Source organism: Bos javanicus, chromosome 19 (genome assembly GCF_032452875.1).
Source record: "Bos javanicus breed banteng chromosome 19, ARS-OSU_banteng_1.0, whole genome shotgun sequence".
Lineage (NCBI taxonomy): Eukaryota > Metazoa > Chordata > Mammalia > Artiodactyla > Bovidae > Bos > Bos javanicus.
The window spans coordinates 57,027,787-57,038,166 of record NC_083886.1 but is presented as its reverse complement, the minus strand read 5'-3'; the positions used below and the strand labels follow the sequence as shown (position 1 = coordinate 57,038,166).

The 10,380-nt window shown below is 59.2% G+C and overlaps 2 protein-coding genes across 3 annotated transcripts in view; both read right to left on the bottom strand.

Annotated features, from left to right (window-relative positions):
• Positions 1-220: 220 nt before the first annotated feature.
• On the bottom strand, positions 221-5,151 carry FOXJ1 (forkhead box J1). The gene is made up of 3 exons (XM_061392785.1): positions 4,866-5,151; positions 3,678-4,343; positions 221-1,994 (listed from the first exon to the last, which is right to left on the bottom strand). The coding sequence occupies exons 2-3, from the start codon at positions 4,173-4,175 to the stop codon at positions 1,227-1,229; spliced, it is 1,266 nt and encodes a 421-aa protein (XP_061248769.1). The 5' UTR covers positions 4,176-4,343; positions 4,866-5,151; the 3' UTR covers positions 221-1,226.
• Positions 5,152-6,184: 1,033 nt separating this feature from the next.
• Positions 6,185-10,380, bottom strand: part of RNF157 (ring finger protein 157) — a 74,971-nt gene continuing 70,775 nt past the window's right edge. The window contains exon 19 of one of the 2 annotated variants that reach the window (XM_061392782.1): positions 6,185-9,174. In XM_061392782.1, the coding sequence (XP_061248766.1) occupies positions 9,053-9,174 (122 nt within the window). In that variant the 3' untranslated portion in view covers positions 6,185-9,052. The remainder of the gene's footprint in view (positions 9,175-10,380) is intronic. The other variant, XM_061392783.1, reaches the window with a different exon arrangement.

Below are 10,380 nucleotides of genomic sequence, written 5' to 3'. Positions count from 1 at the left end.
GGTACAGGCGCTGGGGCCTGGCTGCAGGGGACCCCTCCCCAGGGCTGCCTCTCAGTCCTTGTCTCTGGGGACACAGAGGTCATGGGGAGGGCATCAGCTGGCACTCTGCAGGCCTTTGGTGCCCCCACCCCGTCTTCCTCCCAGCCCTTCCCCCTTGGCAGCGAAGCCCCCAAAAAAACTGGCCCCCACTTTCCCCCAAACAAATTTGCAAGCAGGTCCATTTTAAATTTTTTAAAAGCTTTATTTTTAAAAATGTTTTACTGTAAATAACTTTTCATGAAAAAGTTAAGTTGCCTCACGGGGCAGGAGGGTGGATGTGGGACACAGCCCAAGGGGCTCAGGGTGGAGCAAGGCACTCCCCTGCACAAGTACAGGCAGGGGGCTCGGGGTGATCCCCCGTTTCCTGGTCCCAGTGGTTCTAGCAAGCACCGCGTCCCTCCCGGTTAAGCCTCAGCTATAGCTACACTCACTAAATTAGTCTTTCTGTCCCCCCTTCCCTCTGCAGCTTGGCTGCTCCTGTCCCCAACCCTGCATAAAACCAACTCCCCGCTGCTCTCAGCCTCAAGTTGGGCTCAAAGATTAGGGATTTATACCTCTAGAGATGGGGCCAGAAGGCCCCAGAGGCCTTAGAAAATCTCCTGGCTCCACCCGGCTCCCCGACCTCAGTTCAGTCTCCTCTCTCTGGCCCCCTTCCCCAGCTCCGCCCCACGTACTGCCGGCCTGGCCCCAGGGAAGCTCGGCCGGGAGAGGCCCCTAGGGGGTTAATTTGCAGTCACCTAATTAGCACTTGTTGTACCTGGGAACTTTCTCCGGATGGAGACCTGGGGAGGAGAGCCGGAGAGGGAGAAGTCTAGAGGCTGAGACGCTCTGGGGCGGACCCTGTACTGTGGCTTCCAGCCTGAGCAGGGACCCTCCAAGCTGCAGCTCTCAAAGTGAAGGGGCCCGAGTGTGTCCCTGGGGCCGGGAAGAAGTGGATCAATGAAACACTGTGTATGGGGGCTGGGGAGGGGAGGCAGCAATCCTGGTCCTAGGTCCCAGTTCTCAGCCACCTGGGCTGGAATCTGAGGACGGCCCGGGCTGCGGGCCCTGTGTCCTTGTGGGGTCAGCCTTGGGAGACCTGGCCCAGCCCCTGCCTGGGCAGTAGGGTTTCCATAGGCCTGCACTGGGGGGCAGTCTGGGCCCAGACGTGGGCGCTGTCCGGAGGGGGCGGGGCGGGGCCTGGTTTCTTACAAGAAGGCACCCACGCTGGCCCAGTCGTGCAGGTCGGTGGCCAGGGTGGCATCTCCGGCCTCAAAGAGGGGCTCCGGGGGGAGGCAGCTACTGCTGCTCTCATCCCAAGGATGCTGCAGGAAGGACGTGGCCAGGAAGGTCTCGTCGAAGTCCAGGCTGTCGGCAGCCTGCTCCACTGAAGCCCCCCAGGTGGCTGGGCAGTCGATGTGGTGGCCGTGGACGGTGAGGTCCACGTCCCCGTGCGAGGCGGGGCTCATTGGTGGGCTCAGCTCCAGGGCCTCCAGCGAACCCAGCTCCCCACCCAGAGTGCCAGCGTCGAAGATGGCCTCCCAGTCAAAGTTGCCCTTGAGGGGTTCCAGCTCGCCCTGCTCCTCCTGGGTGAGCAGCAGGGTGCTGGGGGGCCGAGGGACCTTGGCCACCCGCTTGGGCAGCGGCTGTTTGCGCTTATGCCCGAGCCTGCCCTCACCTGCACCCCAGCCCGCCTCCCCGGTGGCCTCTTCGAACTCCCGCAGCAGCTGTTGGGCCTCAGTGTTCACGGTCAGCGGCCCGGCCCACGGGGCGGCGCTGGGCTCTTGCACGGCCTGGCGGGCGAAGGCTGGGTGGATGTGGACCGGGGGCAGCCGCCGCTTCTTGAAGGCCCCGCTCAGCAGCCGCTCTGCGTACTGAGGGTCGATGCGCCAGAAGCCCCCCTTGCCAGGCTCGTCCTTCTCCCGAGGCACCTTGATGAAGCACTTGTTCAGGGACAAGTTGTGGCGGATGGAATTCTGGACACAGGGAGAGAGGAGAGGAGAGTGGGTGAGTGGGCAGGGTTGGAGATGGGGGGCACCCAGTGCCAGTCCCCACAACCAGCTTCTCTCCGATGGGGGCCACTGGGAGGGATGGAGGGCAGCAGAGGCGCTGCTCAGACCAGGAGGCTCTGGGATACCAGCCACGGGGCACCGGGAGTGCTGTCGGGGGTTTTTGTTCCCTGTTGCCAGGATATCTGCCTGCTCAGTCATCCGAGCCCTGAGCTGCAGGATGGCTCTCAGTGCCACCCTGTCCTGCCCTCCCTCCCCTCCCCTGCTGCTTGCAGCCTCTGGCCAAAGGCCTCGGCTCCCCCAGGGCCTGGACGGCCATCTCCTCTCTGCCTGGGCCTGGCTGGCCTTCTCTGTTTGTGAAGTGAGTGAGTGGGTGTGAGTGTGTGTATGTGTGTGTGTGTGTGTGGGGTGTGGAATCTGATGATTTTCCTTGTTTGTAGAGCCGGCCGCTGGCCTGGGCCCTCACTCCCCCGCCACCCCAACACTCCCCTCCTCCCATTCCAGGCTCTGAGGCCGAGGTTGATTATTACCCGGCCAAGAGGGCCAAGGGCATAGCGCTCATTCCTGGGGCCTCTCAGGCTTGGGGTAGGGTGGCAGGGGGTCTCTGCTTTCTCACCAAGGTTACAAATGGTACTGCCCCCCGGGTCAGAGCCCAAGCAAATGTGGAACATCTTGGAACTGCGATCCTGTGGCCTGTGACACAGGGAGTGATCCGCGCATCCTGGGTCTCTGTCTCCAAGAGGCAGATGATCAAAGATGCTGATGGTCAAATATGCTCAGGGCAAGGTGTGCCCAGCCTCCCATCACTACCCTGCTTTGTTCATGCCTGCGTGCACAGTCCCAACCACGTTGGGGAACAGGGGTCTGGGGCTTGGACGGTGGGGCCGGCAGGTGGGTAGTGCCCCCTAGCAAGACTGGGATGTTTACATGGCGGCCTGGGCCCCTTGGCTGCTCTGTGCCAGGTTCTGGAGACTTGGAACATGAAGCCAGTGTGGGAGGCACAGCCCCTGTGGAAAGCACCTGGCTCAGGTAATTGTCCCCCCAGGGAGGTTCATGAGAAGGGTGGGGAGGGGAGTTGTGGCAGGAAACCAGGGAGGGTTTGGGGTGGGGGCTGGGACAACAGCTTTAGGAAGGACCCACAGCCCTTCCATGGGGACACAGCTGGCCTTCACACCCCAGAGCACAGCCCCTCTCGCCTCCCTGTCCTCCTCCAGCCAACTGAAACCAGGCAGGATGTAGAGCCTGTTTCCGATTCCAGTCCGGCCCTGACAAACTGGCCTGGAGCAGGGTCGTGTCTAGGAATTCTAGGACTTGGGACAAAAATGTGTCCCTCAGTCCATCAACCTCCCTCTAGGGGGCCAGCGTCCAAACATAGTTTAGCCCTGGTCTTTGGACTGGGCCTGCTGGATGGGTGACAAGTTCTTTCCACTTCAACCTCAAATTCAACACCCCTAAAGCCCTCTGAACATCCGCCCTCCTTCCTCTCTGAAGTCAGAGTGGGGGCAGTTCCAAGCACTGGGCTCCCTAGAGGTCCTTCCTCGACGGCCTTCCTCCCTCGGGCCCTGGCTTGATGGCGGCGCCTGCGGATCTGGATCCGCAATGCCAGTCCAGCCCGCGAGAGCGTGGGCCAGGCTGGAGGGCCTCCCCTACCTGCCAAGTGGGATCAGCGTGGCGGAAGTAGCAGAAGTTGTCCGTGATCCACTTGTAGATGGCCGACAGGGTGATCTTGGTGGCCTTGCTGGCCTGCATGGCCATGCAGATGAGCGTGGCGTATGAGTAGGGCGGCTTCACGTGCGGGTTGGTGGCATAGTCCACGTCGTCGGGAGGCGGGGCCTGCAGCCCCGGGGGCGCGCTCCGCGACGTGCACGACGACGTGGGCTTGCCGGGCGTGTGCGGCTGCCCCAGGCAGGCGGGGTCGGCCGCCAGGGGAGACCCCGGCGCGGCCGAGCCTGGCACCTGGTGGTAGCCGTGGGGGTCGGTGCCCCCCGAGGGCAGGGCTGGAGCCTTGGCGTTGAGAATAGAGAATTCCTGCAGCCACTGCAGGCTGGTCAGGCTGTCATCCAGAGCGTCGGGCTCCTCCAGGCCGCCCTCCGGCCCGGGCTCCTCCGCCGCCCCTGCCCCCGAGAGGCGTAGCCAGCTCTCCGCCATATCTGCGGGGACTCTCCGAGGGGGCGGTCAACATCCACGAGCCGAGCCGAGGGTGGCCGGCCGAGCTCTCTGGCCCGCTGACGCCCGCGGCTCGAGTTACACAGTCTCCCGGAAGAGCGCTTCCATCCCGCGACCCGGGGGTCGCTTCCTCCGAATTGAATGAGGTGCCTGCGGGGACCATAGCGGGAACTGAGCCCTCTTCCCCTATCCCCGACGAGAGAGTGTGCGCAAGGAGTTGGGGGGGGGGGCTCCTCTAAAATTGTCCCCGCAGCTGGGGAGGATCTTGTACTGCCTTAGTCTGGGAAACAGAAGCTGTGCCCGGTGGTCCAGCCTCCGCAGGGTCTGCCTGGCTCTTCCTCTTTGATGTTTTAGAGGAGACTTAATTAGCCAAACGAGGGAAGAGTGTAAGGGACATCCGAAGCCATTCTCTTCTCCCCAAGAGTGGGAAATCAACCCCTCTCCCCTCCCTCCATAACAAATGGAAACGGGGCGAGGAAGCCCAGGAGGGCAGTATCTTTGAAAAGGGCTGTTAGGATGAGGGAGCAAGGGGAAGGAAGGAAGGAAACAGGATAGAGAGTTGTAGGGACGCGGGAAGTGAGTGTCCCCCAAACTTCTCTGATGTCGTCCCCCGGGCCCGCCACTTACAGACGCCCTCCCTTTCCGCGGCCGGCAGACCACCCCGTCCCTTACCTGGCTCAGAGCGCAGCACGGGCCAAAGGAATGTTCTGGAAGAAGTTCCTCCCACTCCCTGCGGCTCTCTGACACCCCACCCCCAGCTCGATGGCCCAGCCAGCAGTCCTTGTCGCCCCCACGCCCGACGGCGCCTCTCTGAACGCCAGAGGCCGGGGGACCGGCATTAAGTAGCAGCTCCGAAGGCTTCTCCTGCTGCTATGGCGACGCTCCGCCCCTATAAACAGCTTCCGCTTCTGCCATTGGTCAGTGTGTCTCCAAGGGGACCGCGGGTTCTTAACACTCTCTCTGGCGGTAACTCTCTTCGAACTCCCTCCTCCTGCCGCCTTCTCCCGCGCCACGCAGCCCCCTACCCGCCACCCGGTCCCGGCTCCAAACATTCCCGCGCAAGGGCCCCGCGCAGGGTTCTGAGAGGCGCGCGGTTCGGCGCTCCAGCCGGCGCCCCGGGAGCCCCGGGTGAGCCGTCCGCTGCGGGAACCTCACTCCCGCCCTACCCCCCTACCCTCCCACCTTCCCGTCTAGGCTGCTCTGAGGTGTAGACGGCTCCTGGGACGCAGCCTGGGCGCGCGGAGGCCAAGGCTGGGAGCGGCTTAGACTCGGGGACCGCGTGCTTGGGGTTTTCCTTTCCTCTCTGGGTTGTGAGTGGCACTTACGCACGTTTCTGCGGCCTATCCCGGTCTCCCGACCCTGATTGTCGAGTGGTGCCCGCAGGCAGGTCTGACTCTCCGATGCCACCTGCCGCTTAGGTCCGCAGACACCCCCATGGCAGGTAGGGTAATCATTCTTCCTGGTAAGCGCTCCCTCCCAACCCCATCCTCAGCAAGGTTCCCAGAAGTGGACATCCCAGGAGCTTCTTCCAAGTGTCCCTCCCTCCCTTCCAGATAGTCGAGGAAGCTGAGTCACTGAGTGGTACCCAGAAAAGCCATGCCCTTGCCAAATTCTCCTACCAGGATCATTTGCTCCGTTAATTTCACTAGCCTTTAAGTGATGAGGACCAACAGCGGACTGTAGTCCGTTCTCCTCCCTTCTCCCAGCCTCCCTCCAGTCACCAGCTTTCCTGCTCTTCAATTATTGAGCAGCTGCAGCTGGAAGTTCTCCGGTTTAAGGGCGGGGGGAGGGGGTGGGGGTTGGGGGGAGGGCTCCTTATCACGCCTTTGCAGAGGAGCTGTGACCAGGCCAGCAGTCAACTCCCATCCAGAAACATGTCTTTCCCTATCCCTTGTCCTAGTTCACTCCTTCATATCCAGCTTGTCTTGAGGAAAAATAAGAGTGCTGGAGAAAGTGAGACAGAAACTTTCACAAATAAGCCAGCTGCGCAGTTAACGGCTCTCCTTCCCCCGTCAACAGTTTTATTCATTTTTAAGAATCATGCAGCAATCCATAAATGTTGCATCCTTGACGTCCCCACTGTAGTGTGCCCACAAGTGTACTCCGGGGGGGTGAGGGGAACACAGATGGCACGACAGGACACGCAGACTCCCACATACTAGGTGTGCAGATCCTAAAGCAAAGTGAGAAACCAGCATGCCGAGATCAGGTGGACAGGACACAAACTCTTCCCAGGTGAGATGGCTTACAGTGTGTGGATCTGTGCCCAGGCGATGCCCCAGCGTGGGCATGACCCCTGGGGGGATGGGACTGGGTAGGAGAAGGAAAAAGGACTCCATGAGGAGGCCAGGGTCATGGCACCACTCAGAAGTGAGCTCACAGGTGAGTTCAGACCCGAGCATGGCAGGAAGGAACCGCAAACTCAGGGGAGTCTGTGGCTTCGTGGGAGAAGCCAGGCCCTGTCACAGGTTCTCTGGGTCACCTGCTTACAACATGATGGTCTCCAGATGATGGCTGGGGCATTTGCCCTGTTCCCTGACCAGGCTGAAGACCAGCCTGTCTGGATGAGCTATTTCTAGGAATCTTTTTATCCCCCACTTTGGTCGGACCATGTGGCATGCAGGGTCTTAGTTCCCAGACCAAGGATCGAACCTGCACCCCCTGCAGTGGAAGTGCAGAGTCTTAACCACTAGAGCACCAGGGAAAGTTTTACTTGCCAAAGAGCTAAATGAGAGCCGAGAGGTGGGGGGCTTGGGGAGAGAGCAGGAACTGTCTGAGAACAGGCATGAAGAGCCATTTCTCACCCAGGTCAGTCTTGGTTATGGAGCCAAGGCCTTGAGGAATCTCTCTGAGCTTCTTCCTTGGAGAAGGCAGACCCTCCAGAAGGGGTGAAGACAATGGCTTCCTCTTAGGGTTCCTGGCCACTGTGGCTACTGTTTACCTGCCTCTCTTTCATCTCAAGTAACAGCACATTGTGAATACTACCTGCTGGGAGAGCAGGTGGGTCTGAATGCCACCACCCCAGGCTCAGGGAGGTCCCATTCCCTAATGTTTCTGGGGCTCAAACTTCAGGGAAATCAGTAAGTGGGGTTATTGCTCATATCTTAAATAAGATAGGGGCCATACGAATGTTTTGAGGAAAGAAAGGACATGAAGTGGGGCCTGAAACAGCAGAGTCTGCTGCAGGATTTCAGAGAAGGTGAACGTGAGAAACTCAAGACAGAGGCAGAGATTCAGGCTTGGCTTGTGTAGTGTCTGTTGGGACTACAGGCCTCCCCATCCCCCAGAGCAGGATGTGACCCACAGCCACCAGTGTGCGGGTCACCACCCGCCTGGCAGCGCCAGGAAACTACACAGAAGCTTTGAAAGGTCCTCTGGGCACTGAGCTCGCCTCAAGGCCTTGGGGAGGACCTGAAAAGTTCTTCAAGGGCCACAATACCAACTATTAATTCAGGTCATCGCGGTGGACGCATCCTAGGGCTCTGTCAATCACACCTCTGCCTCACAAACTGTTGGATCCAGCTTTGCTTCCCAGTCTCAGGCTCCACTGAACAACGACCTCTTCCAAAACCCGGCAGACAGCACATCTATCTGAGGGCTGGAGGAATCCACTGCCGACACCAGTGTTGAGACAGGAACAGCCAACAGCTTACGGTCTGGTCTTGCTGTTTCAGCGTGTCAGTTGTATGTCCTACACAGGACTGGGGTGGGGTGGACACATGATTTGAACAATACCTCTAAATCTCTCATGAGCCTATGGAAGGTAGTACCTCCCCCATCAGGCTCAGCAGACCTGGGGGGGAGGCAGGGGAGGACAATGGGTGGGGGGGAAGCCCCCTGGACTCCCCCTGGCCCCAGCTCAGCCCTTTCCCCAACCTCCTTTGGGGCTCCTGGGCACCAGTTGAGAATTACCGCTCCACCCCTCTCGCAATCTGTTTCTTCAACTATTTAAGAAAAGGGGGTGGAGATGGCTACAGTGGGGATAAGAAGGCCACTTGACAGGGCGGTAGTGATGAAATGTGATACCACACGACAGCTCCTAACACATGCCTGGCACAGAGAAGGGGTCAAACTGTTTTTGCGGTGTCACCTTAGGATGGAGTCCCAGGCCTTCTTGAGTGCACCTGATCATAAATAACCCTCCGGAAGGGAGCCATGTAACTAAGGGATTCTCAGATTCAAGCACGATTTAGCCTCCTTCCTAAGCAGACAGACACATGAGGCACTGCCTCTGCCACCAGAAAGAAGAAAGAACTGTTTTCCCAACCAACCTTCCAGTGGTTGCCACTGTTTCCTGTCCTGGAGAAAGGAGCTCCTAACGCTTTCTGAGGGGGAACTCCACTTCTAGTGCAATATGGCTTTCCCTTTTCGCAGGAGTCATCCCCCAACCCCCTACCCCAAACTGGAGGTTTCAGATTGGTCATGATGTCCCAGAGACCAGAAAACGCCAGGTGTTTGTAAGGAAGTCACGCAAACTCCGAGTCCTCCTGGTCTACCCGCCTAAGGAGACAAAGATGCACGAGAGACAAGTGGTCCACGGGCCTCAGCTCCACCTGAAGGTCAAGATTTGGTGGAAACGTTTGCAAAAAGTCTCTGCAGAGGTCTCAGGAGCTGCAGTTCATCCCGTGGCTTTAGCCCTCAAGGAGCAAGGAGGCTTCTGGTCCCTTCTGAGAGGGGAAGGATCATGACTGCGGAAGAAGGCTGGGAGAAGGAGCAGGAGCCCTCAAGCATCCAGCTTCCACGTGGGTCTAAAGAGTCTCCACGTGTCTTGCTGAGGATGCCCAGCAGGTCAGCGGTGCAGCGAGGCCAGGAAGGGATGCGAGGACAGGAGGGGGGCCCTGGCACACAGGCCACGGTTCTCAGACGGCCAGAGGCCCCCACACGCAGGGCCTGTCCTCGGGGTCCTCCAGGCTTCCAGAGGACAAGCGCCGGCGCTGCGTGTTCCGACGACTCACCACGTTGTCATCGGCCTGCCAGGCACCTGAGAAGAGAAAAGCAAGGTTACTCGAGCTGGACCTCCAAATCGGTCCAGATGGTGTCCCCAGCAGGGCAGCCTGGGAGTTCAGCACGAAAACTGGCAGGCTGCCCATGACTTGGAGCTCCCACGGTGTGCCAACCACAGCACATGAGGAATCAGGAGCAGTGGTGCCCACTGGGCCAGGGACAGTCACGGACACTGGGGCCCGCAATGGCGGGACACATGGATGGTCCCTGTTTTGTGGGACCTTGCCCTAGGACCCACATTTGTATCTTTATTTGGTCTTAAACTTTGCTTCAGTGTTACCGCAGACAAGGAAAAGAAACTGGGTCTAGCTGAGATTTTCGTGAGGCAGGAGGAAGTGGACGGGAGGGAGAAGAATGTGTTAATTTGGGCCCAGAGTTGATGTTTGCTGTGGGGGCCAGGGTGGAGCAGGAAGTGCTTGGCTGCCCAGAGGGTGCCAGGGACTGAATGGCATGGGGGAGAACAGTGCAATAGCCATTCCTCTCTTTCTGCAAACAGCCCGCTGAGGTCTGCTATCAGCTGGTGCCATCAAGCCCAGGAGGTATCAACCCCAGAGCCATGGGGTCTCGCGAGTACCATCCTCTAAACTCATCATTCTGTCCCCAGTCCACGGCTCCTGCTTGAGAAGCTGCCCACGCTGGGAACGTCCACACCCCTGGACTGGGGCTTCTCTCTCCTTTGTGCTGTGTATCCAGTCACGACCTCTGGCTTGTTCACCCTCTGCTGCTATTTAGTCGCGAAATCATGTCCCAGTCGTTGCGACCCCAGACACTGTAGCCGCCAGGCTCCTCTGTACATGGAATTTTCAGACAAGAATATCGGGGCAGGTTGCCATTTCCCTCTCCAAGGGATCTTTCCAACCCAGGGATCATCAAACCCAGGTCTCCCACTTGGCAGGAAGGATTCTTTACCGCTGAGCCACCAAGCAAGTGCTGTTCACTCTCTAGTCATGTCTAAATCTGTAAAACTGGGTACACCCCCAACTTGTAACATACTGACTGTGTGACCCTGGGCAGGTCATTGTACTTGGAGTTCCAGTTTTCCTGTCTATCAGATGGAAGTGAGTACTTAGCCCCCAGAGTTGCTGGGAGAGGTAAGCGAGGTGACACGGCAGAGTGCTGAGCAGGGTGCCTGACTCTTAGAATGTGCTCGACAACCAGGCCCGCCCCCAGCCTTGTTCAGGTT

What these genes read in the sequence shown, in the direction of transcription:
- FOXJ1 (XM_061392785.1), bottom strand. Translation starts at nt 4,175, where the DNA reads ATGGCGGAGAGCTGGCTACGCCTCTCGGGGGCAGGGGCGGCGGAGGAG. An exon ending in ACGCTGATCCCACTTGGCAG is followed by an intron (nt 1,995 to 3,677) that starts GTAGGGGAGGCC and finishes CCCTGTGTCCAG; the next exon opens with AATTCCATCCGCCACAACTT.